The sequence below is a fragment of the Parus major genome, chromosome 3 (assembly GCF_001522545.3).
Source record: "Parus major isolate Abel chromosome 3, Parus_major1.1, whole genome shotgun sequence".
In the NCBI taxonomy this organism is placed as follows: Eukaryota; Metazoa; Chordata; class Aves; order Passeriformes; family Paridae; genus Parus; species Parus major.
Window position 1 is genome coordinate 82347137 of NC_031770.1, and position 24255 is coordinate 82371391.

The window sequence follows — 24255 nt, forward strand, 5'->3', positions numbered from 1 at the left end:
AGTTTGTGAAGACATTTGCTTTCCCAGTGGAAATTCCCTTGGGATTGCTGTGCAAGTGGCACAAAAATGCTGTTGGCCCCTCAGGAGGAAGCAGCCTTCATCAGCCCTCAGTCAGCTGATCCTAAGAGTGACCAAGTCCTCATTTATGTATTTGCCTTAACCCCCACTTACTGGCCATCTGTGAAATGGGATAGAAGTCATTACACTGCACAGCAACAGACTTTTTGGAATGTAAGTGGCAAAATAAGGTACTACAGGATATGGTAAGTCAGATGGTTTTGTGCTAGAGCAGCAATGAGAAACTCTGTGGGTCTGCAGACTATTTAATAATAAGGTCCTCTAGAGACCTTATCTGCTTGCCTCCTTTCCATCCTCTTTCTTCTAACTGCTGTTCCTCCTGCTGCCAGTTTTGATAGTAGGAGAAACAGCTCTCCACTTCTCCAGATTGCCCTCCACATTAGCCCCTCCTGTGTATGCTTAATTAAACACTGGGAGACATCTTGGGAAGCCTGGCTTTATTTGTTTGCAAAGCAGGCCAACACAGCTGAGACATGGTGCTGAAATGTTGATGTGTATGCAGACCATGGGAGCAGCTTATGGCCTTTCAGGGCATCCTCTAGCTTGCTCTGCTTTCCCAGGATTTCCTTGTGTAGGTGAAAGCTCTTTTCTATAATAGAGTTGGAAAAGGTTGTATGGGTACTTGTGATGTGTTCTCATCTTGATGGGAGTACAAGCAGAAGGGGAGAAACACACACTGCTATATTTTTCAATAAATGTTTGGGGGGCTGTTTGCTTTTGCATGCTCTGTTTTAAATGCTTGGAAGTGAATGTTTTTCTAAAGGGAGCCATGAGGAAAAAAATGAAGCCACATCTCTGGAGGGATAGAGTTGTAACTATCAGCATCCCATTGCACTTCTGTTGATCAATTCACAGCTTGGAGGAGGGAAGGGGAAGCAGAAAGACTGTGCAGTGAAACACTTCAGCACCAAACCTAAAGGAAGGAGAGAGGGAGAACCTGGTTATTGCCCATCCACTCCTACATTCCTCCTTGCTGGCTACTTCCAGCACACCATTCATGAAAGTGTATAAAACTAATTCCATGGTTGCTTTTCCTCCAGTCTGCTGTCTGCCTTCTCTGCAACTGAGATTGGTTGTTGAAAGCCTTCAGGCTCCTGCCTCCCCCGCATGGCTGCCAACAGAGCTTTCCTGCTGCCACAACACTGCCTGGTGTGGCTGTGAACACCTAAGGCTGGCAGGGATCCAGGAGAGGCAGCTCCCTGTGCACCAGGGACCATGTCATGCACCAGTACCTTCTGTACTCCAGCATCCTCCACCATGTCAGTCAGACATCTTTCTTTACAGAACAAAATCAGAGCAGCATCCTCCTGGGGTTTGTTTTTAACTGAGGCAGTTATCAGTTTGCACACAGTCATCATACCTAAGGCTTTGTTGCTTATTTATACAGTTGTGCAAGGGGAAATGTGCCTGTCTTGAGTGCTGGACCTGTTGCTCACATACTGTGGGGAGGACAGATAGTAAGGAGAGGGAGAGACCACCAGGACCCCCATGGCAGCAAAAGACCATGTATTCAGGGACTGACTCGGGCTGCGTGCTTTGACATGGTACATGTGGTGACCCATGGGGAAAAGAGGTGCCACACAGACTGCGGCAGTGCTGTCCACAGAGGGGCAGGCAGTGTGGTCCCTCTCTCAGCAGGGAACTGGATCACGTCTGCATCCTTCCCTGCTGGGGTATAGATGTCAAACCCCTGAGACTCTCACTGATGAATGCGGGTTATCCAGTGGTATCCAGACATTTCTCCCCATTTCTAGAAATAACACAAACCAAGATACCACATGCAGGGACTGGGCTGGGGGGATATCAAATTGTTGAATTGTCAGTGTTTTGGCTGTATCTAATGTTTCATTATTAAAGGTTTTGTTTTGATTTTGATCCTGAATATAGGTGCTTTCAGCCTCTTGACAATCCAGAATGCAGTTGCTCTGGCTAACACGTTGAAGACCCGGTGCTGGGAGACTGGAGGGCTTTTAGTGTTGCACAGGAGCCCATGTAGATTGGTGTTACTCAGCAAACATTAGCAGCAGGAGTCAGATGAGAAGCCCGATAACAGCAAATGTGCTGTGAGGGTCAAGAGGGGACAATCTCACCTTGCAGTCCTGCTGAAATTACAGTTTAACCACTGAGGTGTGAAATTTGTGCAAAGATGGAAAAGTTGGAGCAAGCTTAAACTCAGTGTTATTTTGGTGTCTAGAAGTAACACTGAAAAGCTGTGGATTTTTAAATTACTTTGGCAATTAGCACACACATTTGTGTACTACCTTCCCATCCCTCCCTCACAGAAACAGATTTTAGAAGCAGTTCCCATATACATGAAAAACAGAAGTATTGTCAAGTATCTTCTCTGCAAGTTGGCTTGTCATATCTAAGACATGTAGTTTCCCTGTGCTAAAGGTGAGGCAGAATAAAATACTGAATGTTGCTTTATTTTCCCAGAGGGGCCAAGCTGATTATTCCCCGCTGCTAGCACTCCTGCAAGGCAGTGACAGGGCTAACATGCAATTTTTTCTGTTGCTCAGCCTCATGACTGGCATTTTTTTGTCTTAGTTTAACAGGTATTTGTGGTTTTTTTCAGTGGCTTTCTCAGGAGTATTCCCCAGTAGACTCTCATGTAATCATGTGGAGCCATGCGTGGCCAGTGCTTTATTTTGCACTCTGCTTAGCAGCCTGGCTGCTGCATACTGCCTGGAGCAACTGCTGGGTGGAAAATCACATGTGCAGGCCTAGGAATTAAAAACCATAGACAGTTTTCTAAGCATCTCTAGGCCTTTGGGTCAAGATTTCTTTCTACTTTATTTTTTTATAAAACTGTCTTCTGGGGTTTTTTAATATTTAGGGGTCACCTTAAAATTTTCCTGTGGGACAAGGGAGGCTGGAAACATTCTCCTATGTTTTTGACTTTGGAAGATGGGTCATTTAGAGAACCACCAGGTTTGGCTACCCTGTTCTGTCATGGCAAACAATATTTTTGTGGAAGGATAGATGCTGTTCCTTTAAAAATGCATCCTGGGGGAGATGAGGAAGAGTCCTTGGCTGAAAAATTTGCACTAAGCAAAGTGTGATAGAGCAGCCAGGGAATATATTGCATGCTAATAAAGTTCCTTCTTCAGTGTGAAAAGTGCATGCTTTGTGAGTGACAGTGGGTCTTTTTTTACCTTTTGACATTCTAACTTGACCAATAATGAGGCATCCACCAGCACGCCTTTTCAGTCCTTTCCAAAGAGCTGCCACAACTAAAGAGACTTTTTATTTTTTTGAGAATAATCTGTGACCCTGCAAGGCTGGCTGCAATGTTTGTTTGTTTTTCTCTCTACTGCTGGTTCCTACTATTCTCTTACTCCCACATCCTATCCGAGGCTTGTTTTCAAATGCATTCTTCAGCCTTCTCCTTCCCTACCTACTGCATCCTGTGTTCTGCTTTCTGACTTCCTTCTCTTTTCTTATAGCTTTTCTTTCCAGTTCCTTTTGGTTCTGGTCCCCCAGGAACAAGGAGTGAAACATTAATAGTTGCTGAGTACTGAGTTAATCTGGCTCTTGCTAGGAGTGTAGAGTTAAGGTGAGGGCTTGGGAGACATCCTTTGTGTATGACATTGTGCCCCGGGGCCCTTGGCACCACTTCATTGCTGGAGTAGCAGAGAGGAACATGTATCTGTGCTCCACCTGCTGTCATCTACAATCCAACATGTAAGATAAAAATATTGATAAAAGTTGGTCTTTGCTAAGATATGGATGTTCCAGCTACTGCAAGTTAATTACCAGGCATTAATTGCTCTGCTATTACCACCTGGATGTGCGTCTCAGTTATAAAAAGGAAGTTGAAAAGCTTCAGACTTAGGGTAAGCAAAGCAAGTGGATTTGAATTATCTTGTGTCTTGACGAAGATGTGGGAACTGTATGCGCTCTGACAGTGGTTTGGAAAAAATATTTCACAGTATATTCAGCATGCATACCTGTGTCTTTCTAAATCAGACTGCTGCTTTTACAATAATGCTCTTAGATTGGTCAGGGATACATCACTGTGTTATCTGTACTTCTTTGTCAATTGTGGATCACCATCCTCATAAATCTGTGCTTAGAACATGTGCAGGAACTTCCTATGTTGATGGCAGCATATCCTGAACATAAATTACAGGTAAAAAATAGTTATATTACTCCATGCTGCATGGCTAAGGCTGGGTAATATATGACTTTATTATCTTTCTGAGGAGACACCTAGTTTGTATATGGCAAGCTTTATTTTTGTCTGCAAACACAACTTTAGAGTCCATACAGAGAAGAGCACTTTCCAGATGAGGTCAGCTGTAGCCAATGGTTTGACTAATCTGATCCTTGTGGTTCACAATGGAAATGTAGAAGAAGAAACCTTTTAACATAATAGTCACTGTGCTGGAAAATTTATCTTCCTGCTAATTTCATATGCCTGTGATGCCCAGATGGTTATCAGTTGTGTGCTAATGTAATCTTCTGTTCTGCTGGTTTATTTGTAACCAGGATTGGTCTGTTTATGTGTGGCTGCATATGGCAATTAGTTTAAATATTTTACCTTATTTTACATGTTTTTCTGTATGCAAGACATAGAGAGGAATCCACCTTGTAGAACAATTTTAGTATAAATGAATTAGTGAGTAGATAATAATTGTCCCCTGGGACATTATATACTTTAACCAACATTCTAACAGAGAAATAAATGTGAAGAAATTAAAACCTGATGTATTTGTTATCTATACACATATAAAATTTTACTGTATTTCAGATTTCTAGATGATTTGATGTATCTTTCATTTAACTTTTGTAATTCAAAATACTTGGTTTGGGAATATAACTGTAGTAGGTAGTTATTTCTTGAAGGCTACAATTAATAAAAGAAAGAAGCTAAAACAAAGGTGATTTTAGAAATAGAGAGATGCACACATAGACATATATATATATATATATATATATATATATTTTAGTCTTAATGTATCTCTTCTAACTTGTTTCAGGTTGAAGAAACTTCTTGAGCAGGAGAAGATCTATCAAGCCCGTAAGGAAAAGGAGCATACAAAGAGAATTAATAAACTAAGAGAAGAACTAGTCAAGCTCAAATCATTTGCACTCATGCTGGTGGATGAAAGACAAATGCATATTGAACAACTTGGTCAACAAAGCCAGAAAATACAAGACTTAACCCAAAAACTAAAGGAAGAAGAAGAAAAGCTTAAAATTATTACTGCAAAAACAAAAGAAGATGGGCAAAAACTGATGAAATTAGAGGCAGAACTTGAACACAAAACATTATCATTTTGTCAAGAACATGAGGAGATGACTGCTAAACTGGCTAATCAAGAGTCACATAATAGACAGCTAAGGCTCAGGCTAGTGGGGCTGACTCGCAGAATAGAGGAGCTAGAAGAAACTAACAAAAATCTTCAAAAAGCTGAGGAGGAACTTCAAGAACTAAGAGATAAAATAGCGAAAGGGGAATGTGGGAACTCTAGCTTAATGGCAGAAGTGGAAAACCTCCGCAAGCACGTGCTTGAAATGGAGGGGAAAGATGAAGAGATCACAAAAACTGAATCCCAGTGCAAGGAGTTGAAAAATAAACTGCAAGAGGAAGAGCATCATAGCAAAGAGTTGAAACTTGAAGTGGAAAAACTGCAGAAAAGAATGTCAGAATTAGAGAAGCTGGAAGAGGCTTTCAGTAAAAGTAAGTCAGAATGCACTCAGCTACACTTAAACTTGGAGAAAGAAAAAAATTTGACTAAGGATTTGATAAATGAGTTGGAAGTAGTGAAGACTCGAGTGAAGGACCTTGAGACATCTGAAAGCAAGTTGGAAAAGGCTGAAATAAGCTTAAAAGATGACCTTACGAAGCTGAAGTCATTTACTGTAATGCTGGTTGATGAGCGAAAAAATATGATGGAAAAAATAAAACAGGAGGAGAAAAAGGTTGAGGGCTTAAACAAGAATTTTAAAGTTGAACAAGGGAAAGTTATGGATGTAACAGAGAAATTGATAGAAGAAAGTAAGAAATTTTTGAAACTGAAATCTGAAATGGAGGAAAAAGTATCTAGTTTGACAAAGGAAAGAGACGAGTTAATTGGCAAACTGAGAAGTGAAGAAGAAAAATCATCTGAATTAAGCTGTAGAGTTGACCTGTTAAAGAAAAGAATTGATGGTATGGAGGAAGTAGAAAGAGAAATTACAAGAGGTCGAGCTAGGAAAGGAGCAGAGCATGGTTGTCATGAGGACAACAAGATTAAGGAACTTACCATTGAGATCGAAAGATTGAAAAAACGTCTCAAACAACTGGAAGTGGTTGAAGGAGATTTGATGAAGACTGAAGATGAGTATGATCAGCTAGAACAGAAATTTAGGACTGAGCAGGATAAAGCTAATTTTCTTTCTCAGCAATTGGAGGAGATGAAACTCCAGATTGCCAAAACGAAAGCAATAGAAAAAGGTGAAGTAGTGAGCCAGGAGGCAGAGTTTAGGCACAGGTTTCGTCTGGAAGAGGCCAAAAGCAGAGATTTGAAAGCAGAAGTTCAAGCACTTAAGGAAAAAATCCATGAGCTCATGAACAAAGAAGACCAGCTTTCTCAGCTCCAAGTCGATTATTCAGTTCTACAGCAAAGGTTTATGGAAGAGGAAAACAAAAACAAGAGCATGGGGCAGGAAGTCTTGAACCTGACAAGAGAGCTGGAGCTTTCTAAGCGTTACAGCCGCGCTCTGAGGCCCAGCATGAACGGGAGAAGAATGGTCGATGTTCCCGTGACGTCCACCGGCGTGCAGACAGATGCTTTAAGCAATGAAGCAGCAGAAGAAGAAACTCCAGCGGTGTTTATAAGGAAATCCTTTCAAGAGGAGAATCATATCATGAGCAATCTGCGACAGGTAGGTCTGAAAAAACCCATGGAGCGTTCTTCAGTGCTTGAGAGATATCCTCCAGCAGCAAATGAGCTTGCTATGAGGAAATCCTGGATACCGTGGATGAAAAAGAGGGAAGCTGGGGCTCAGACAACTCCTGATAAAGGAGCCCGAACCCACAGTAGTCCAGCACATCCTGGAGAGGTTGTCCTTTCACCAAAGCAGGGTCAGCCTCTTCATATTCGGGTGACACCAGACCATGAGAACAGTACAGCAACTTTGGAGATAACCAGTCCATCTGCTGAGGAATTTTTTTCAAGTACCACTGTCATTCCTACTTTGGGAAATCAGAAGCCACGAATAACCATCATTCCCTCTCCAAATGTTATGCCACAAAAAGGAAAAGGCGGTGAAAGTCCCATGGGCCCAGATCGTTCCATGTCTCCAGTCACTATAACAACATTCTCCAGGGAAAAGTCCCCAGAGGGAGGGAGAGCACCCTTTGCTGACAGACCTGCATCGCCAATTCAGATTATGACAGTATCGACATCTGCAGCGCCAGCAGAAATCTCAGTCTCTCCACAATCACAAGATATGACCATGGGAAGGGCTGTCTTCAAAGTCACGCCAGAAAAGCAAACCGTCCCGACCCCAATCCGCAAGTACAATGCCAACGCCAACATTATTACAACAGAGGACAACAAAATCCACATCCACCTGGGCTCCCAGTTCAAACGTTCTCCCAATGCCGCGCCTGACGCTGCGAGCCCTGTGATAACAGTCCGGCCGGTGAACATGGCGGCAGAGAAAGAGGTGGTCACTGGCACAGTCCTTCGATCACCTCGGAACAACCTGTCCCCGCGACCTGCAGCCAGCAAGGTGACAAGCACTATCACCATCACGCCTGTTACAACATCTTCCACACGAGGAACACAATCAATGGTAAGCAGTGTAGTCTCATTGTGTGGTCTTCATGGCAGGGAGAAGGACAAACTGTAGCTTGGGTTTGAGACATCAGCAGGGAAAATGGGGGGAGTGAAGAGAAGCTCCTGTCTTCCCTACATGTCTTCCAGGCTCAAGCTTAATCAGAAATTAATCAGAATTTGCCCAATTCATGTATTTTTGTACCAGTGTTGGATGCTGGTATACTTTTTGTATTATCTCCCAAAGCAGTTAACTTCCAGAGGAAGTCCCTTCAAAGTCATTTTCATAATGGCAACCCAGTAAAATCACAAGTGAGAGACAGAGGGACAGAGAATGATTGGGATGACAGAGAAGGAAGCTGTATTTTCGTTTTTGATTAATGCAATTTCTGAATTTTGAAAATACACCTCATGTTTTTTTGGCCCAGCTGGCAGGTGTTTAGATTTTAATTATGAAGACTGGCATTTCTTTGATATAATCCCATGATCTCCATATAATTCAGTTAATATCTGCTATATTACTAAACTCCAAAGGAATAAATAGACAGACATGTTATCATTGCTTACAGCTCCAAGACTCTTTAGCCATGAATAGTAGAGATATTTCTGTTCCTCTGAACTTCTGTAAGTGCTGAATTACAACAGAGCTTCCTGTGGCATATTTTATTTTTTGCTTTCTCTTCGGGCTTCTGTGGTGGTATCCCAGCTTCTTTTTCATACTTAAGAACTTCTCACCTCTGTCTTTAACCATAGTGGGCAGTATTTATTGATAGTCCTTCCCCAGTTTATTATTGGACATATGTTTTTATTGCTTTAGTTGGAAATACCCTGGGAAAGAAGAAGTTAACCAAAACAGAAAACCAGCAGTACTGTATTAGTCCAAAAACTTAGCTAGACAGAGTCTGCAACAGATGCTTAGGGGAAGATTATTTTGAGTAAAATTATTTTACTCAATTATTTTTGAGTTTGGATAAAACACAGTAATGTTTCCCTCAGCATCTGTTCCCAATTTTTGGCAATAGGTGGGTATTTCTGAACCAGAGCCTGTAGTCGCATCTTTGTCTTTAATAGACCATAGCAGAGTTTTCTTCTATTTATTCTTTTAATTGCTTTTTGAACTCATTTACACTGTTGTTTCCACAACATCAGGGGGCAGTGAATTCAGTTCTGGGCTTTAGGAAAAGCTCTTTTTATGCAATACCTTCATTGGCTACAGCCTTTTTCTTGTATCTTGACAAATACTGAATAGTCATCCCCTACTCATTTGTCCATGCTGCTCTGGAGTCAGCAGACCCCTACAACACTCCTTGTCAGGCATCTCTTCCCAAGCTGAAATGTCAAAGTGTATTTAAGATACACTTTCACACTTTTGGAGAGAAGCTGCCATTCTCATTTAAAGCTTCTGAATTAAGAAAACTTGCATTCATCACACAGATCTGTCTGGGACTGCACATGCGCTCATTCTCTCTTCCTGCCTATATAATGTATTGTAGATACTTTATTGTACAGTCTTTGCATATTAGAGGCAACTGTTCATTTTTTAAAGTCTTGAATTAATTTACAAACTCCTTTGTCTCTCAGAAGCCTGGAAAACTTTTTTTTAAAAACTTTTCTTTTTAACTAGATGTCTGTCTCTAGTGTAATGATGCAGTGAACCATGACATAAAAAAACTTTTTTGTTTCGTTGTTTTGTTGTTTTTTTTTTTTTTTTCTGGCTAAAAACAGGCGTCTTTCTTCACTTTATCCTCCCTGATTTGGAATGTAAGGAAAATAGTTCAGCCATAAGATTTACTTTATCTTATGCTTCCCTTTTAATGTCCCTAGTCAGCTGAGCAGGCAACTTTGAACAAGCTCAAATATGGCTTTTCCTCCCTAGCCTCTTGGAAAAAGAAGTGTATTCATCATCTATTTTGCAAATGACAACTTTACAAACACACTTCACTGCCCCTAGTCAGAAAACCCAAGCTGTGATCATTTACTCAGTAACCCTAGATGAAACCAACAGATACGATTTTGAGGGTTTAAATTAATAAAATTGACCAAGATGAACTGATACACAGCTGCTTTCTTAGCTCACTGTTTTTAATTTTTGTCCTAACTCTCCTCACACAAGATGCTTTGTACAGTGTATTAATGCCTTTTCTATGGCAGCCTATGGATTTGGGTAGTTCCCACAGAAACAGAAAAAAATGGTGTTTAGTCCTCCTTAGCTTGATTAGAGTTAAATGCATTCCCAGGAAAATACTTGGACTATCCTAGCAGACCTAGGATATGATTTTTTTTATTGCAAGTGAACCAGAGGATATGGAGACCAAAACGAGCCTGTTTGTTAGTCTTCCCTTAGCACATTGCCCCAAATTTATTTTCTCAGGACAGTTCATATAGTTTGCAGAAAAAAATCACACAGAATAAACCAAACTATTCTTTGTGAAAAACCCCAAACCAGTGGCGCCTACATCCTGTTTGATTTAGGCCTTACAGTTGGTTATAGGACTGCTGGTGAATGTGGATCTTTGGCTACCAGGATGGGTGTCAGTTCTATAATCACTTAATCCCTGTGCTCCCCACCTCCTACAAGCCTGGCATTGAGTGCCAACTGTTTATGCTGCCAGGGTACACAGTGACTCCAGGGCTGAGCAAATCTGCAGGGAGCAGAGGGAATCCCGGCTGCAGCAGAGCCAGCACGGTGGCACAGCACCAACCATGCAGAGCGTCCTGTGACCGGGCCCCGCTGAGAAGCTGTCGGGTGCCAGACCAACAGGACAAGTGTTTATGCAGCTGGAAGGCCACTTGCAATTGGACAGCTCTTAGTTTGAGATTGGCACCTAAATGTAGCTCTTTGTAGGTGTCCCATATATGCTCTAAGCTGCTGCTAGAGCTCCTGGAGGTGCAGGGGGCAGCTCACTCACCCATGCAGAGGTGTTGTGGTGCTGGCTGTGTACCTGTGGCAATTGAGACGTGTGTGAGGCTAGGAGTGATAACAGACCTGTACCTTTCTGCAGTGGCAGCTGGTGGGACACCTCAGATGGCACAAGATGCCTCAGTGTGGACAGCTGAGTTAGTCTGTAGTCATCAGTCCCCGTGTCAGCACTGTGTGCTGGCTCTGTGGTGACCAGGGGATGATCCAGCTGAGACAGAGCAAGCTTCTGTGTGAGCCGAATTGCCCACTAGCTCTGCTGACTATATTGACTAGAACTTAAGTCCCACCCTTTCAAGGTAAAGTTACCTAAACATACTTTATTTTAGTGCCATTTTCAGTGGTGTCAAGTAGTCTACCTGCCTTCCAGCTGCTTTATCAGAAGTTTTAGGTCTCCTTGGGTCATCTGTCCTCTACCAGCACCGTGCACATTGCTTGAGTAGCTCAGGTCATTTCAAATTGCACAAGGTGTCTGTTGGTCACTGAATTGAACCATTTCTGACCAGGGCAAGCTGGGGTCTGATCAGATTGAGAACAAATGCTGAAAAAACACTTTTGTAATTAAAATATTCCAGAAGCCAGTTTGTGCATGAAAGCATTCTCTTGGTGTGTCAATAAAACACACCAAACAGGACCTGTTACAAACCTCTCAAATGTGCTACATGTTCTGTATGTTCTGCTCACCTTTTTTCCTTTAATGGGACTGCCCTACCTTAATGCAACTTCACAGGTTAATACACCTGTGTCTGCAGAGAGAGCTGATTATGACTGCACCATGCAGCTGCACATGTTAATTTCACTCTCGGTAATGTCTTGTGTAACTTCACTGGGTCCCTGTTCCAGCACCATGTCTTGCCTTGCCAGCTCAAATCCAGCTTGCATCACCCAGTGTCCCAGGGGGCCACATCTCGGGCACTCCAGTTCAGCTGTATAAGGGTTGGTTTCTGGTTGCAGCCACGTTCCTGGATCAACCAGAAGACAGCAACCTACAGACAAACAGGGCTGGAAGGAATGACTTTGAATTATTGGAAGAAACATTGGAGAGACAGGCAGTCCTGTGGGTTCTCTACCACAGATGCTACAGACGTGGACTGGATATGTTCTCTGCTTGCTGCCCCTTCCCGTGCCCAAGGGGACAGCCGGCTGGGGAGGCACCTTTGTGCCATCTCACTTGGCAAACACAAAATGCTTTTGCAGCTGCCTGGGAAGCAGGCATTAGCTTCCAAACGATCAACATGTTAGTATGCTGGAATGAAGGCAACTAAGAAATTTAAAGCAAGTTAGAGTTCTTTTCAAAGTGCTTTTGAGTGATTTAGGCTTGAAATGAGTAACTTGAAGGCGCCCAAATCCTTAGTTAATAATTTACATGTGAATAGAGCTGAAGAAATGCCTGAGATTCCAGCTACTCCATTTGATTGCCTCATGTTTACACACTGTGGAACTCTTTCAGGGAGTACAAGATGTTTGTCATTTGGGTTCCCTGGGATGTTGACATATTTTCCAAGGCTGATGGAATGCATTTGCATGTTTTGCCCTACAGAATTGTATGGGCCTAACTTGTTTTGACATCTACATGTGAGTTCCATATTAGCCTTTAGACTGCTATTGTAAATGTTGCTTTTAGTTATTGAAAATGGCTTCCTTCCTGTCAGGCAGACAGCATTCAAGTTTTCCAATTGTGATTTTTTTTGAGTGTACACATGGGGTTTTGAATCTGTTCTTAGAAGACTAAGGAATGGTTTTCTTTTGCATGCTCAGGATGCAGACAGAAAGCTCTGATGCCACTGGCTGAAAAACATTTGTAGAGCATTTTCAAGTAAATCTACAATGCATGTTGCCCTAACATGGGCCCCCAATCTGGTATATTTCAGCTGTTTAGTTTTATTTTGCTTATATGTTATAAGTGTCCAGGAACTTAGGAGAATTGTTCTCTTTTGTGTGATCAAAGTCTTTATCCATAATCTGAACAGAAATGTCAGTCACGTATTCGTGACTCACAAAATTCGGAGACACTGAAGTTGTCACCATCATCATTTGTCACCATTATCTGTATTGTACGCTGCAGGAGATAAACCCCATTTTCCTTTCAGAATTGTCATGTTTATAAGTATTTTCTTTAAGCCATCATTCATATGGGGTAGCTCCAGTTTTGACCTTGAAGAGTACATGCATCATTATCTGGCCAAGAGAGACAGAAAATAGCAGTTGGCCCTTTTGAGTCTTTTCATCCTATCCAAGTACTCCTTGTGCATTTACACAGTGAGGTTCTGTAGCTGAAGCTTATGTGCTGCTTGCAGTTTCAAATCTATGGGATAGCTTTGGCCTGGTCTCCAGCTGGGGCTTCAGAAGGGCACAGGAGAGGTGTTGGGTCTGCCAGCCCAAAGCCAAACACTTAGGCTGTTCTTTGTTTTCTTAATACTGAATTTCTTTGTTTTCTTAATACTGAAGCAGTGAAACTTCAGGATAAGTATGCTTGTTAGGCTGTTGTCCAGGGCAGAAGACTGGCAGAGATAGTAAAATGACCATGTCCACAATGCCTTGAGGTATCCTTGGAAATCTGGGTTAGCAGCTTCACCTTCATCAAAGTTTCTCAGGTCATGATTAGGGCTTGGAGGGGGAGAGCCCTTTCCCACATCCCTCCTGCTGCAGACACAGGAAAAGGAAATCCGGATCTTTTCTCCGTCTCTTTCTCTCCCAGCCCCCTGCTCTTCCCAGTGCAGAAATAAGTGGCCTCAGCCATGAGCTCAGCATACTTTGGGAAGTAAAATTCCATTTTATTTATAATGCTCAGTGACCATGCCCCAGCTCCTAAACTTTGACAGTTACTCTGTGTTCATCATTAGCCTCAGCTGACTATGCTGTTCTGAGCGCCTGTGGTAGTGTCTATACAAGATGCTAATATTGTTATCTGTCTTGACAGCCAAGCCAATGTTGTAGTAGCCTCTAAGGTCATCCTCCACTGTGTCATGCTGTAAAATGGGAGATTTGCATAAATTCCCATCCTTACGACATCTTGATTCAAAGCACTGGACTTCAGCTCTGGAACCTCATTTGATCCCAACTGTGCCTTTGGCCCTACTCTAGCAGTATGTGCCATGGCCATATTCCAAGTGTGAATATCACTTTCTAATAGGTATTATTTGGGATATTGATGTTTGAGAGATAAAGGAAAAAACAAAGAAAAGTGTAAGATGAGCATGTGTGAGAAGAAGTCCTAAATTCACAGCATTTTTCTGTCTCTTTGTTTTGCAGACAGGACAGGATGGGTTATCCCCGAGACCCACACCCACCCGCATTCCTGTGTCAAAAGGTATGAAAGCAGGAAAGCCAGTAGTGGCAGCCCCAGGAGCAGGAAATGTGACAAAATTCGAGCCTCGTGCTGAGACTCAGTCTATGAAAATAGAACTGAAGAAATCTTCAGCCAGCAGCTCTGCCTCCCTGGGCGGGGGTCAGGGTTGATGGCCGTGGCTCAGGGGGTACGTTCTGCAGGTTTTACTGCTGCCATGGAAGTCAGCTCCCCTGTCTGTGTAGTTGTTCACGTTTGCCTGTACTAATGAAGTCCTGCAGCTGTCACTTAACAACAAACTAATAAGTGTGTGCACTGACTACTTAAATAACCAAACCATTTTGTTTCCTTACTCAAGTTTAAAAAAAAAAAAAAAAAAAAAAAAAAGCTGTCAAAAAGGCAATTTTATGCCAGGAAGATTTTCAGTCTAGGACGTGAGAATGGGGTAACTGGTTATTAATCTAGTTCAGGAATTCTTAATGATAGACTTGATCACTTTTTAGTAGATCAAAGGAAATTTGGTCACATGTACTAGATTGTTTTCCACCTTAATGGATTACTTTCCACTTTTGCTGCTGCATGGTCTGCTTTCCTTCCTGCCTTGATCACATTATTGAAATGCCACATGGCCTAGGGAAGCAATGCCAGAAGACTTGCCATGTGCACTTGAGGTCCTGTTTTAATGAAAGTCAGTATCTCGTGTGTTTGGGGGGGGAAGAGAGGAAGGATGGGCACCATGTGACCATGTGGCCTTCTGTCTAGGAGCCTCCCATCAAAATCACCATTTCTCAGTGGTGAGCTGCTTTCTCAAGATAGTTACTAAACTCAAGGGCATAGAGATGTTGCATAATGTTTGGCAGCAACTTAATTCTTCCAGAGAGAGTTAACACTTGTAGACAGCACTTAGAACCAGGTTCCTTGATTTACACACACTGGAATGCTGCCAGCTCAGGACTCTGATGAAGGCTTGTGAGCCAGAAGGTGTTTAGTCTTCAGCAAAAGCTTGAGAAACACTGTCTGGCAAAAATTGATACAATCCATTTGTGCCTGCTCCAAAGACCACTAAAGGCTATGAAGCAACTCATTCCATTGATCTGACTAGGCTTTCAGTTTTCCTGGTTGGGTCTTACATTTAAACCTTAGTTGCCAAGCATCCTTATTTATGTCTTAGAGGGTAAGTCAGCATAGACTGCTGGTGGCAGGAATTGCTGTCTAAAGGCACAGCTCAGGTAGAAAGAGAGAGGATTTGGTAATGAAATTATTCCCAGTTTTCAGTTGTTTAAAATATTTTGTCATAAAATGCAGACCACCTTACAATATACCATGGTGATTCATCATTTTTCCTTCCGTCTTTGTGATTTCCTCATCTGTATGTTTGCATTTTTTAAGCATGTTTTAAGGAATTTTTCCAGCATGGAAATAGTGTGGATGCTGATGGTTGTTATGATTGTTTATTTAATGACAGTTGAATTATTAAAGCACATTTCCATTCAGTGATCAATTTTCACAGAAGAAAGTCACAATCAAAAGAAATGAAGCTGAGCAGACTAATAAATGACGGGTTTAAAGTTGTATAATGCTTCAACCACCTCAGCAAGCTGTGAAGGGCCCAGTGGTTAAAACAGAAAGAAAGGTGGGAAGTCCACCAATAAATTACAAACAAAATTCACAGAAAGGGAAATGCACCAGTGGTTGAAATACGAAATTTGTCCTAGGAGAAGATATTTGATGGAAGACTCTATCACCGAAGGTCAACAAAATTATACTCAATCCAAGCAGTGTTTAGTTTTCTGTCTGCTTTGCATTGCTGTAGAATTTTAAAAACAGATACAGCAATCTTCCCAATGTAAAGCTGACATTTTATCCTTCACATGAAGGGGATTTTTTCTTTGCCACATTAAAAAAAGAGGAGGTTTTGGTTTGTCACATGTGTAGTGCCTAAAATTGTTGTTAATTTTAAGGTTTTTGTTCCTATGACATCCAAAAATCAGATTAGTATTAGTAGCATTTTTTCATAACTCCTATTCCCAGTACTTCAGATTAAACTTGGAAACTGGAATTAGCAAGCAATGTGAATTACTATGTCAGAAATACATCAGATCCTCTCAAGTAATTCTTATCACTTAAAAGCCTCAGTATGTCAATAAATTGTTGCTGAGATCTTACTGTTCTTACTGTAACACAGACTTTTTAACAGCTATTTAAAAGAACAAACAGGTTTTTTTTCCAGATTTTCACCCTAAATACCGTTACTGAAGGAAGTTATAAGGTCAAACCAGTGAAATAATATTGCAAACATGATCCCCAAGCATCAAGTGTGGATTGATACAGCTGCCTTAAGCTTTCCTTGTGTCAAAGAAATTTGGTTCCTTAGTTGACTGTCACCATACACAATATGTGTGCTTGTTGTTGAAAATTTTGTTTGTTTGAGGTCTAAGAAACTAATTCACCTGAAGAAACAAGCCAGCCTCACAGTACCTGATATCTAGGGCACAGAAACTGGCAAAGCTAGAGCCACAAATGCAGGCACAGGCTAGGAATTGCTCCTGTGGAGTCAGTAGGATTTGATGAGACAAACTTCAGAAATTCCAGAGAGGTCAGACTTAGGATCCTGTTATTTTTCCCCAGGGGCTGCACATCAAAAATGGACTTTTGTTCTGCAGCAGAAGTCTAAAGGGTTTGAATCGGGCAGCTGGTTAAACTGTTAGCTAAAAACAGGTATTTAGTTATACTCAAAACTTTTGACATCTGTTTTAATTGACCTAATATTCTTATTTCCTAAAGGTAGAAGAAAGGTAAAATGACTTGAAAAGAAAGCCTATAGTTCAGAAATCCTAAAAGTTCAAGGCTAACTATTTGTATTACATTGAAATTTCCTTGGAATCTGAAGACAGTTATGTTTAGTGACTACAGTAAGATTCTCCATTCAGTAGGTCAGCTCCAAAAGGCAATTTAAACAACGAAATCTAAAAACAGTGCCTAAGCACAAGAGGCATCCTGAAGATCTTCTTGATGTTCTTCCACAGCCCTTGTCTAGTCAGTGTTTCTGTTATGACTTAAATGTAGCACTGCAGCCTCTGTACCTCAGTGAGATCCGTAATGCAGGTATTCTTGCATTTCCTTCGAGGCTTTTAAGTCAAGCCACTATTTCATGGTCACTTAAAGTCAGGCTGTAACTCCACACTGGACTGAAAAGCTGTAGTCCTGTCTCTGTCACCTCCAACCAAGAAAGTAGTCACTGACTATGTGGTGGGACAAGTGTTTGAACTTAACTGGGGAACTGATCTGAATTAAAAGGAATCTGACAATAAAGCACAGAGGCTGGCTTTAATGTAACTCTGTGCCAAGCTTACAGGCCAGAAAAAAACCAGAGGGCACAGGAAACCAGTTGGTGTTTTAAAGTGAATGTAGGATCATGAATGTCTTCTAGTAGATCAAATACCACACAAACACAGGGGCAGTGCTGCTTATTGTCAAAAGGTTTTGATTGAAACCTTTTTTCAAAGGTAGGAGACAAGTTCCCCTTTTCAACTGTACCTGAGGAGACTCAAACCCACTTCAACTGCAGGCAGGTTCACTAGAGGCACTGGCAGCTGAGGGGGATGAAGGTGGCAGTCTCATTCCCTCCTGGAAAGACTGTGCCGTTCTGCATGGAATGCTTCAGTATTCACTGAGCAGAAACAAGAGAGTGGTTGAGGGGTCAGGATACTGACCTAGGAGGGAGCTTCCCCAGATTCATGTCCCTGTTCCCAAGGCTGCCTTTGAGCCTAGCCCTTTTGAAAAGGAGGCTTATAAGATGAAGTGTCTGTGTTCATCCATCCTTCCATCTCTCCTTCCCTAATGAATAGCACTGAACACACCAACCAATTTCATCCAAACCCAACAAAGCAATAGGGCACTCCAGAATAAGTTGTTCCAGTTTAATGAAAAGGATGGCAGAGAAAAGAAGCAAGACCTTAGCAGTGCCTCACGGTGTAGAAGAGTAGGGCATGAGCTCACCTTCACACAGCATCAAAGAATGAACACAAGAGTGATGTCAGAAATACCATAAGGACAAGCTTTGTTCAGACCTCAGAATTTACTAGGCACCAAAGAATTAAACTCTGATACATCAATCCAAAGTAAAATATTAGGGGTTTTTTTACAGGGCTTCTGTGTATTCTGCATTACTGGATTATAATACATAAACTAAGCCTTACTAAGTGATCATTTGGAATCACTCATTCTCATGCTTTCTTTCTCTTACCTTTTTTCTTAGTCATTTTGTTTGGGATTTTTTTCATAATGAAGTGGAACAATTTCAGTAGCAAAATAATGTACTCAGAATCGTAATGATAGTTACAGTGCTTTGTCAGGAACTAAGATGACTGACCAATCTTTGTACTTTTAGTCACATTCAGTGTCAGCTGGAGAGAAGCCCTGTTTTGGCTGATGACATGGCCATATAAACAGTTGTGATAACTCAAGCCCATCAGCAGTAACATATGGTGTAGCACCAGCCGTAAGGTAGAGAGGGGGAAGGGCAGGGAAAATGCCAGCCCATTCATGAGCAGCACACATGGACTGAGAAGATGCACCCTTAGTTCTCCAGATGATCTCCCTGATTTTAAGTCTAGTTCCTAAAAAGTTTTCTACTGGGTCCATGAAATTAGAGCCCATCACCAGACTTACTGCTACATAGGGGTATTGCTAATGTAGTCATTAGTAGATCAATACATTTGAGTAAGTGCTGGTGAAAAAGGAGCACAGAGCTTCAACTGTAATGCCTGGGGGGATTTCTCTCAGATTAGTAAACATCCTGGGCAAATGGTAGAAGAAAAACAGAGGTTTTGCTTTACTTTGCTCACCTTTTTTCCTTTTGTGACACCTGTTAGTGGGATTTTTCAAAAACCAAACACGTTGTGACTCTTTGTAGTAGGCCCATAGAGTACACGTCACAGTATTTAAACCTCAAACCACTTAAAGCTCTTAGTAATTACCACCATGGGAGTAATCTCTAAAGTCACATTAATATGTTGATCCGTGCCAACAGGATGCCAAGTCATATGTCCCTGCTTGAAATATGCCAAACACTTTCTAAAATACACTCGGTATTTACATGAATATTCAGTAATTCTGATCAGATGTGGAACAGCATGTCTTCAAATGGAGCTTGCTACTGTCCTGCTGGATTTCAGGTACTTGGCATAAGCTGCAACAGTCAGGACAATTTTCAGACCAATTATATGTTCCCATCACACATCAGTGGCCAATTTCACTGAGTTGCTTTGAAACACGTAGTTAGCTGGCAGGAGTTTTTGTGAGCTCATCTTTTGAACTTGTTTTCATTTAGGGGAATGGTTTTCTCCCCTGTGTAAGTGTGAGTTATCCTCTTTCTCTTAATTTTGCTCTTGGGCAAAATTATATGCAATATTTTTCATTATAGATATTAACTTCACTTTGAATCTTACTCCCTACACATTGCTCTTACCTTGGCTTCTTTTTTTCCCTTAAAATGTAACCAGGGTTAACTACTGTCAGGTGCAGAGCTATCAGCTCTCAGGTATGAAACACTCAGGTGTGAATGGTTCTCCAAACAAAAAAAACCTCTCCTTGGGATTTTAAAAACAGAATTAGAAATACTGATGTATGATTCTCTTCTGTTGCTTGGGTGTGCATTGTCTGCAATTGTGGTACATCTGTTTTTGTATTATCTGGTGATACTTGTATATATTGTAAGGAGAAATTAAACTTTATATGTTAAAATGTCACTTGATGTGCTTCATTATATGAACTGGTATCTTGATGTGTTTCCTCAAGAAAGCAGAATTAGCTGTTTTACATTAACTTAATTTTCATTTTCTGTCATTAAAATAAATTGTTTTGTTTAAGTGAATACATAGCTCCTTTAAAGATTCCCATCTAGAACCCTAGAAAAAATTATTTAATCATATCCTTCAAATAGAATCATATTCCTATCATATTCCATGGATATGAATATATCATATCCATTCCTCAGAGGGTGGCCCAAAAGAACTCTGACAAAATCTGCCCTACTCTAATTTTAGCTTAGTAACTGTTCAGACACCTCTTTTAGTAACTACACATATGTGTGTGTATAATATATATATTCATACATATATATAAGCATTTCAAATTCAACTGAGACAATCTTGAAGCATGTGTTCTTTAGGTGTGTGAGAAATTAATGGAAGATAAATATCAGTGGAAACTATCTGACTTCTTTAAAAATGACTTTTTCTCCTACTATTTTCTGCACAATTACTGTTTGGGTCTGTAGGAGAAAGGTGTTTAATCCAGACACTGGCTGCAGTTTTGATGTTCATTCAGTGACTAAGCCTTAACAAGGAGTGTGATATTTTTCTGCTGCCCATTGTTTTAGGATTTTGTGTCTACACTCCTTATTAAATGTGCACAGTGAATATTAAAAAATATTTATTTTTTTTAAATAATATTTTTAATATTAAGAAAATAATTTTTAAACATAGCTTTTAACATCATATTCCACAAGAGCTTCAAGCTAGAACAGCACTGGCTGTAAGGTAAAATCATACAATAGCTGGTTCTTTCACATTCACTGTTCAAATGTGGTAGAACTGGTGTACGTTTCTTGTTGAAAATGATTTGTTACTGATAAATTTTGTGGAAAATAAATACTTCCAATGCGGGAAATTCTATTATTTCATTTGTCTTAATGTATTTTATTGGACGTTGCTTCAGCCCTGCTCTTGCTTCACCACGTATGAAAAGCAGCACTGGGATCTGCCATCTAGTGGCAAAGTTCTGGCAATAAGAGCACATGGAAAATATTTTCATTTTTCTTTCTTTCTATAATCTAACTTCATGAAACACCTTGAAAATATTAGCTAGGAGGCAGATAAAGCAAGAGTCCATAAAAATGTAAAAGGCAAAAGTTATACCAATAGTGTAATTTCTTGGGTCATGTAAATTCTGAAAAATCTCCATGCTATTAAAAAAAGGAAGTTAACAAAAGTAATTTCAATTAAGATGAATATTTCTGAAAATGTGTAACTGTATTTTGGTACAGTTACCTTATTTGAAATGCATAAAAGACACCTTAGAGAAAAATGTTAATTGACAGTAAATTCTTATATTAAAAGTTATTCTTATATTAAAAAAGTTGCCTGTGAGCTGTATATATAGGTAGAAGAACAGAAGATCAGGCCATTAGTACTTCAGCAGAGGCCAGGGCTTAATCAGGATCGGGCACCTCTGATACTACACACTGGGCAAAATTAAATCCAGCCTTTTAAAGAAAATGCCAACACATAGTTTTGCATGCTGTGTCTGAAATTTATCCCCATTAAAGTCAGTAGCAAAATTCAAGAAGACTCACTGAATAAACACAGCATAGGTTTCTATAGGTTTCTAAAAAAAAAAAAAAAAAGATAAATTATCCCATACCTCTTCCTCATTTATGAATTGCCACCAGATTTATGATGAAGTTGCTTAGACAAGATATTAGACACCCAACTCCAAGTCTTTCTCTACCTAGTTTGGGTGTGGAACTGGAACTTTGGTGTCCCTCTGCTTTAATCCATTAAACTGTATTACTCCTTTTTCCTATGGACAACCAAATCATGGTCTTGACACTGAAGTGGAAGCCAAGGTCCTCTGAGCCCTCGACAGGTACTAATTTAGTTTCCCTTTGTGGCATTAACCAGTTTTATCAAGCAGTGAAGTAAGTTTGTGAGACTTTTTTAGAAAAATGCCTTGCACTGCCATTGTAATTCTTCTTTAAAGTAAGTTGCAATGCGTTTGTAGTTTCATAAACCCGAATGTTTTGCTCTCTTTTCTTTTAGAGAGTGTCATCATTCACCAGTTACGCGTGAACTCTAGATGAGTTACCACCTGCTAGAGCTCTCTGTGTGCACTACCCTCCATGCCTGTGGATGGATCACTGCAGAAGCTCTCTGCCAGCAACACCAGGGTCACTTGTGCTACTGATTATTTGTGGAAGTTTTAGTGCTTCCATTAGGTTTTATATATTTTTTCTTCTTGGTAGAGATTTAAAAATGAATGGCTTTGCTGGTATTTTAAAAGTATCTAATCAGAGAGAGAGCAGCAATCTTTCTGCCAGCTGAATTTCACTTTTAATTGCAAAGCCTAAGGCACCTGCTTGATTTTGTTTGATATTTGCCATATAATTTATTTTTATAATACACTTTGTAAAGTAGCTGTGCCAAAGTTGCAATTCCTGTTGCTTATTATGCATTTATTTGTAGAATACACTGTCAAATTTACAATTTGATATTTTTGTAATAGAGAGTATGTGAAGAAAGAAAAATGTAACTTCAGCAATGTTTTCTGTTTAAATGGAAAAGTATTCAGTACATTTTTTTGCCACCATGAGATTCTGTGAGACTAAATACTCTGAAGACTGCTGTATGGAATTTGTTGCAGAATATTTCTTGCACTGTGTGATGGTTTGGCATAAAATTAAGTATTAAAGTCCAATGCCTTGAAATACAACCAGATTTACTGATTTTAAACAATGTAAGTCAGTTTTTAAAGCTGTGATTTTTTTCTATATAAAGTATGTTTTTACTTCTGCCTGTACCAAAAAAAGTCGATTTTCATGACACTGTAACTAATAAATTTTCACAACTATGCAAATATAATCAAGTGTTTGCATTTCAACTCCAGTTTCTTAGGGTTGGCAGTGCTCATCTATGTATTTGTTTATGGGGACAGAATATGGGTTTGGAAGTTCCTTTTTCTGACTGGTGTCTCATACAGTGTCACAGTGATGTACAGGGTGAAACTGATCCATAGAATCATAGAGTGGTTTGGATTGGAAGGCCCTTAATGATCATGTAGTTCCAATCCCCCTGCCATGGGCAGGGATGCCTTCCACTGGATCAGGTTTCTCAAAACTTCATCCAACCTGGCCTTGAACACTCCCAGGAAAGCTGTTCAACAGCTTCTCTGGGCATTTTGTTCCAGTGTCTCACCACCCTCACAGCAAAGAATTTCTTCTTAAAATCTAATCTAAACCTACTGTCAGTTTGAAACCTTTCTTCCTTGTCCTGTCACTACATGCCCATGCAAATCTCTCCATCTTTCTTTTAGAAGAAAATGTTAAGATACAGAGATGGATCAATCACCAATCCCTTAATGACTTAATTGTTTCTAACCCTGAGCTTTCACAGCACAGGCAGAGATGTTCAACTGGCACTGTCAGAATCTTTAGTCCTGGACTAGCACCTGGACTAAACACCAGGCACTTGGCCACATGCTGAGGGGCCCCTTTTACACTGGTGGTTGTAGCTTCTCAAATAGCATCCAGAGAGTTCTGTGGCAGCTATATTAAGGATGCTTTTTGAATGAATGATAAATAAAGCTACATGCAATCCAGGCAGGGTCTTTCCTTTTTTCACATTTCATAACTAATGATTTTTAATCTAAGTTATTGGCACATACTTAAAATACTGCAGATTTTTAACTGCAGAAGCTACTGGGAGAAATTACTTTTTTTGGAAAGGAAAACAGTGTTGCTTGCAGGAGATGTGCTGCGAGATGCCAGAAAGAGTGCATTAATGCACCATCCCACTGGGATGGTTAGGTTGGTCCATCTTTGAAGCTGGAGTACCACACTGCTGCATAGTCAATTTGGTCTTCATGGGAGCCACGGGAGCTGTTTTTCCTCTTATGTATGTGTTCTGCAGCAAATGCTGACACTCTAGAGAAGCAGGATATTCTGGGACCTGTATGAACTTTCTTGGAGTTGATCTCCACTGTGAAGAGTTTGCTAATATAGCCATACTGAGGAGTCAAAATTAAGTGCTGCATATCCTGGCAGCAGAGTAATTTCGTTGATATAGCACATACTTAGTTGGTACACCATGTTTCTTAAGGAGTGGGGCTTTTTTTGTACAGCAGACAATGTTTGCCAATAACATAGCTGTGTCTGTAGATCATATTTTAGTGCAAGCTGAGAAGAATTCCAGCTTTTAGAGAGCAATACAGCTGAGGTGAATAAAGCCTAGTGTGTGCCACATTTCAGTTTACTGCGCAGCAGAATGAACATTGTAGTGACCTAGATCTTCTATTTTCAAAACATTACTTGGGAATCAAAACCTATCCATGTAAAAATCTACACTGAGCTCAGCTGGACTGAAATTCCTGGCTATTTGAAAGTGACGGTGACATGCCTGAAATAAACTTCAGCTTTTAAATATGAG

At 40.5% G+C, this 24255-nt stretch overlaps 1 protein-coding gene across 7 annotated transcripts in view; it reads left to right on the forward strand.

Moving 5' to 3' along the window:
* Window positions 1-22711, forward strand: part of FILIP1 (filamin A interacting protein 1) — a 102573-nt gene extending 79862 nt beyond the window's left edge. For 4 of the 7 annotated variants that reach the window (XM_015622755.2, XM_015622753.3, XM_015622758.2 and 1 more), the window contains 3 exons: window positions 5061-7866; window positions 14017-14240; window positions 21874-22711. In XM_015622755.2, the coding sequence (XP_015478241.1) occupies window positions 5061-7866; window positions 14017-14223 (3013 nt within the window). In that variant the 3' untranslated portion in view covers window positions 14224-14240; window positions 21874-22711. Of the gene's footprint in view, window positions 1-5060; window positions 7867-14016; window positions 21433-21873 lie in introns of those variants that run through there. The other 3 variants (XM_015622756.3, XM_015622757.3, XM_033512956.1) reach the window with 3 other exon arrangements.
* Window positions 22712-24255: the final 1544 nt, after the last annotated feature.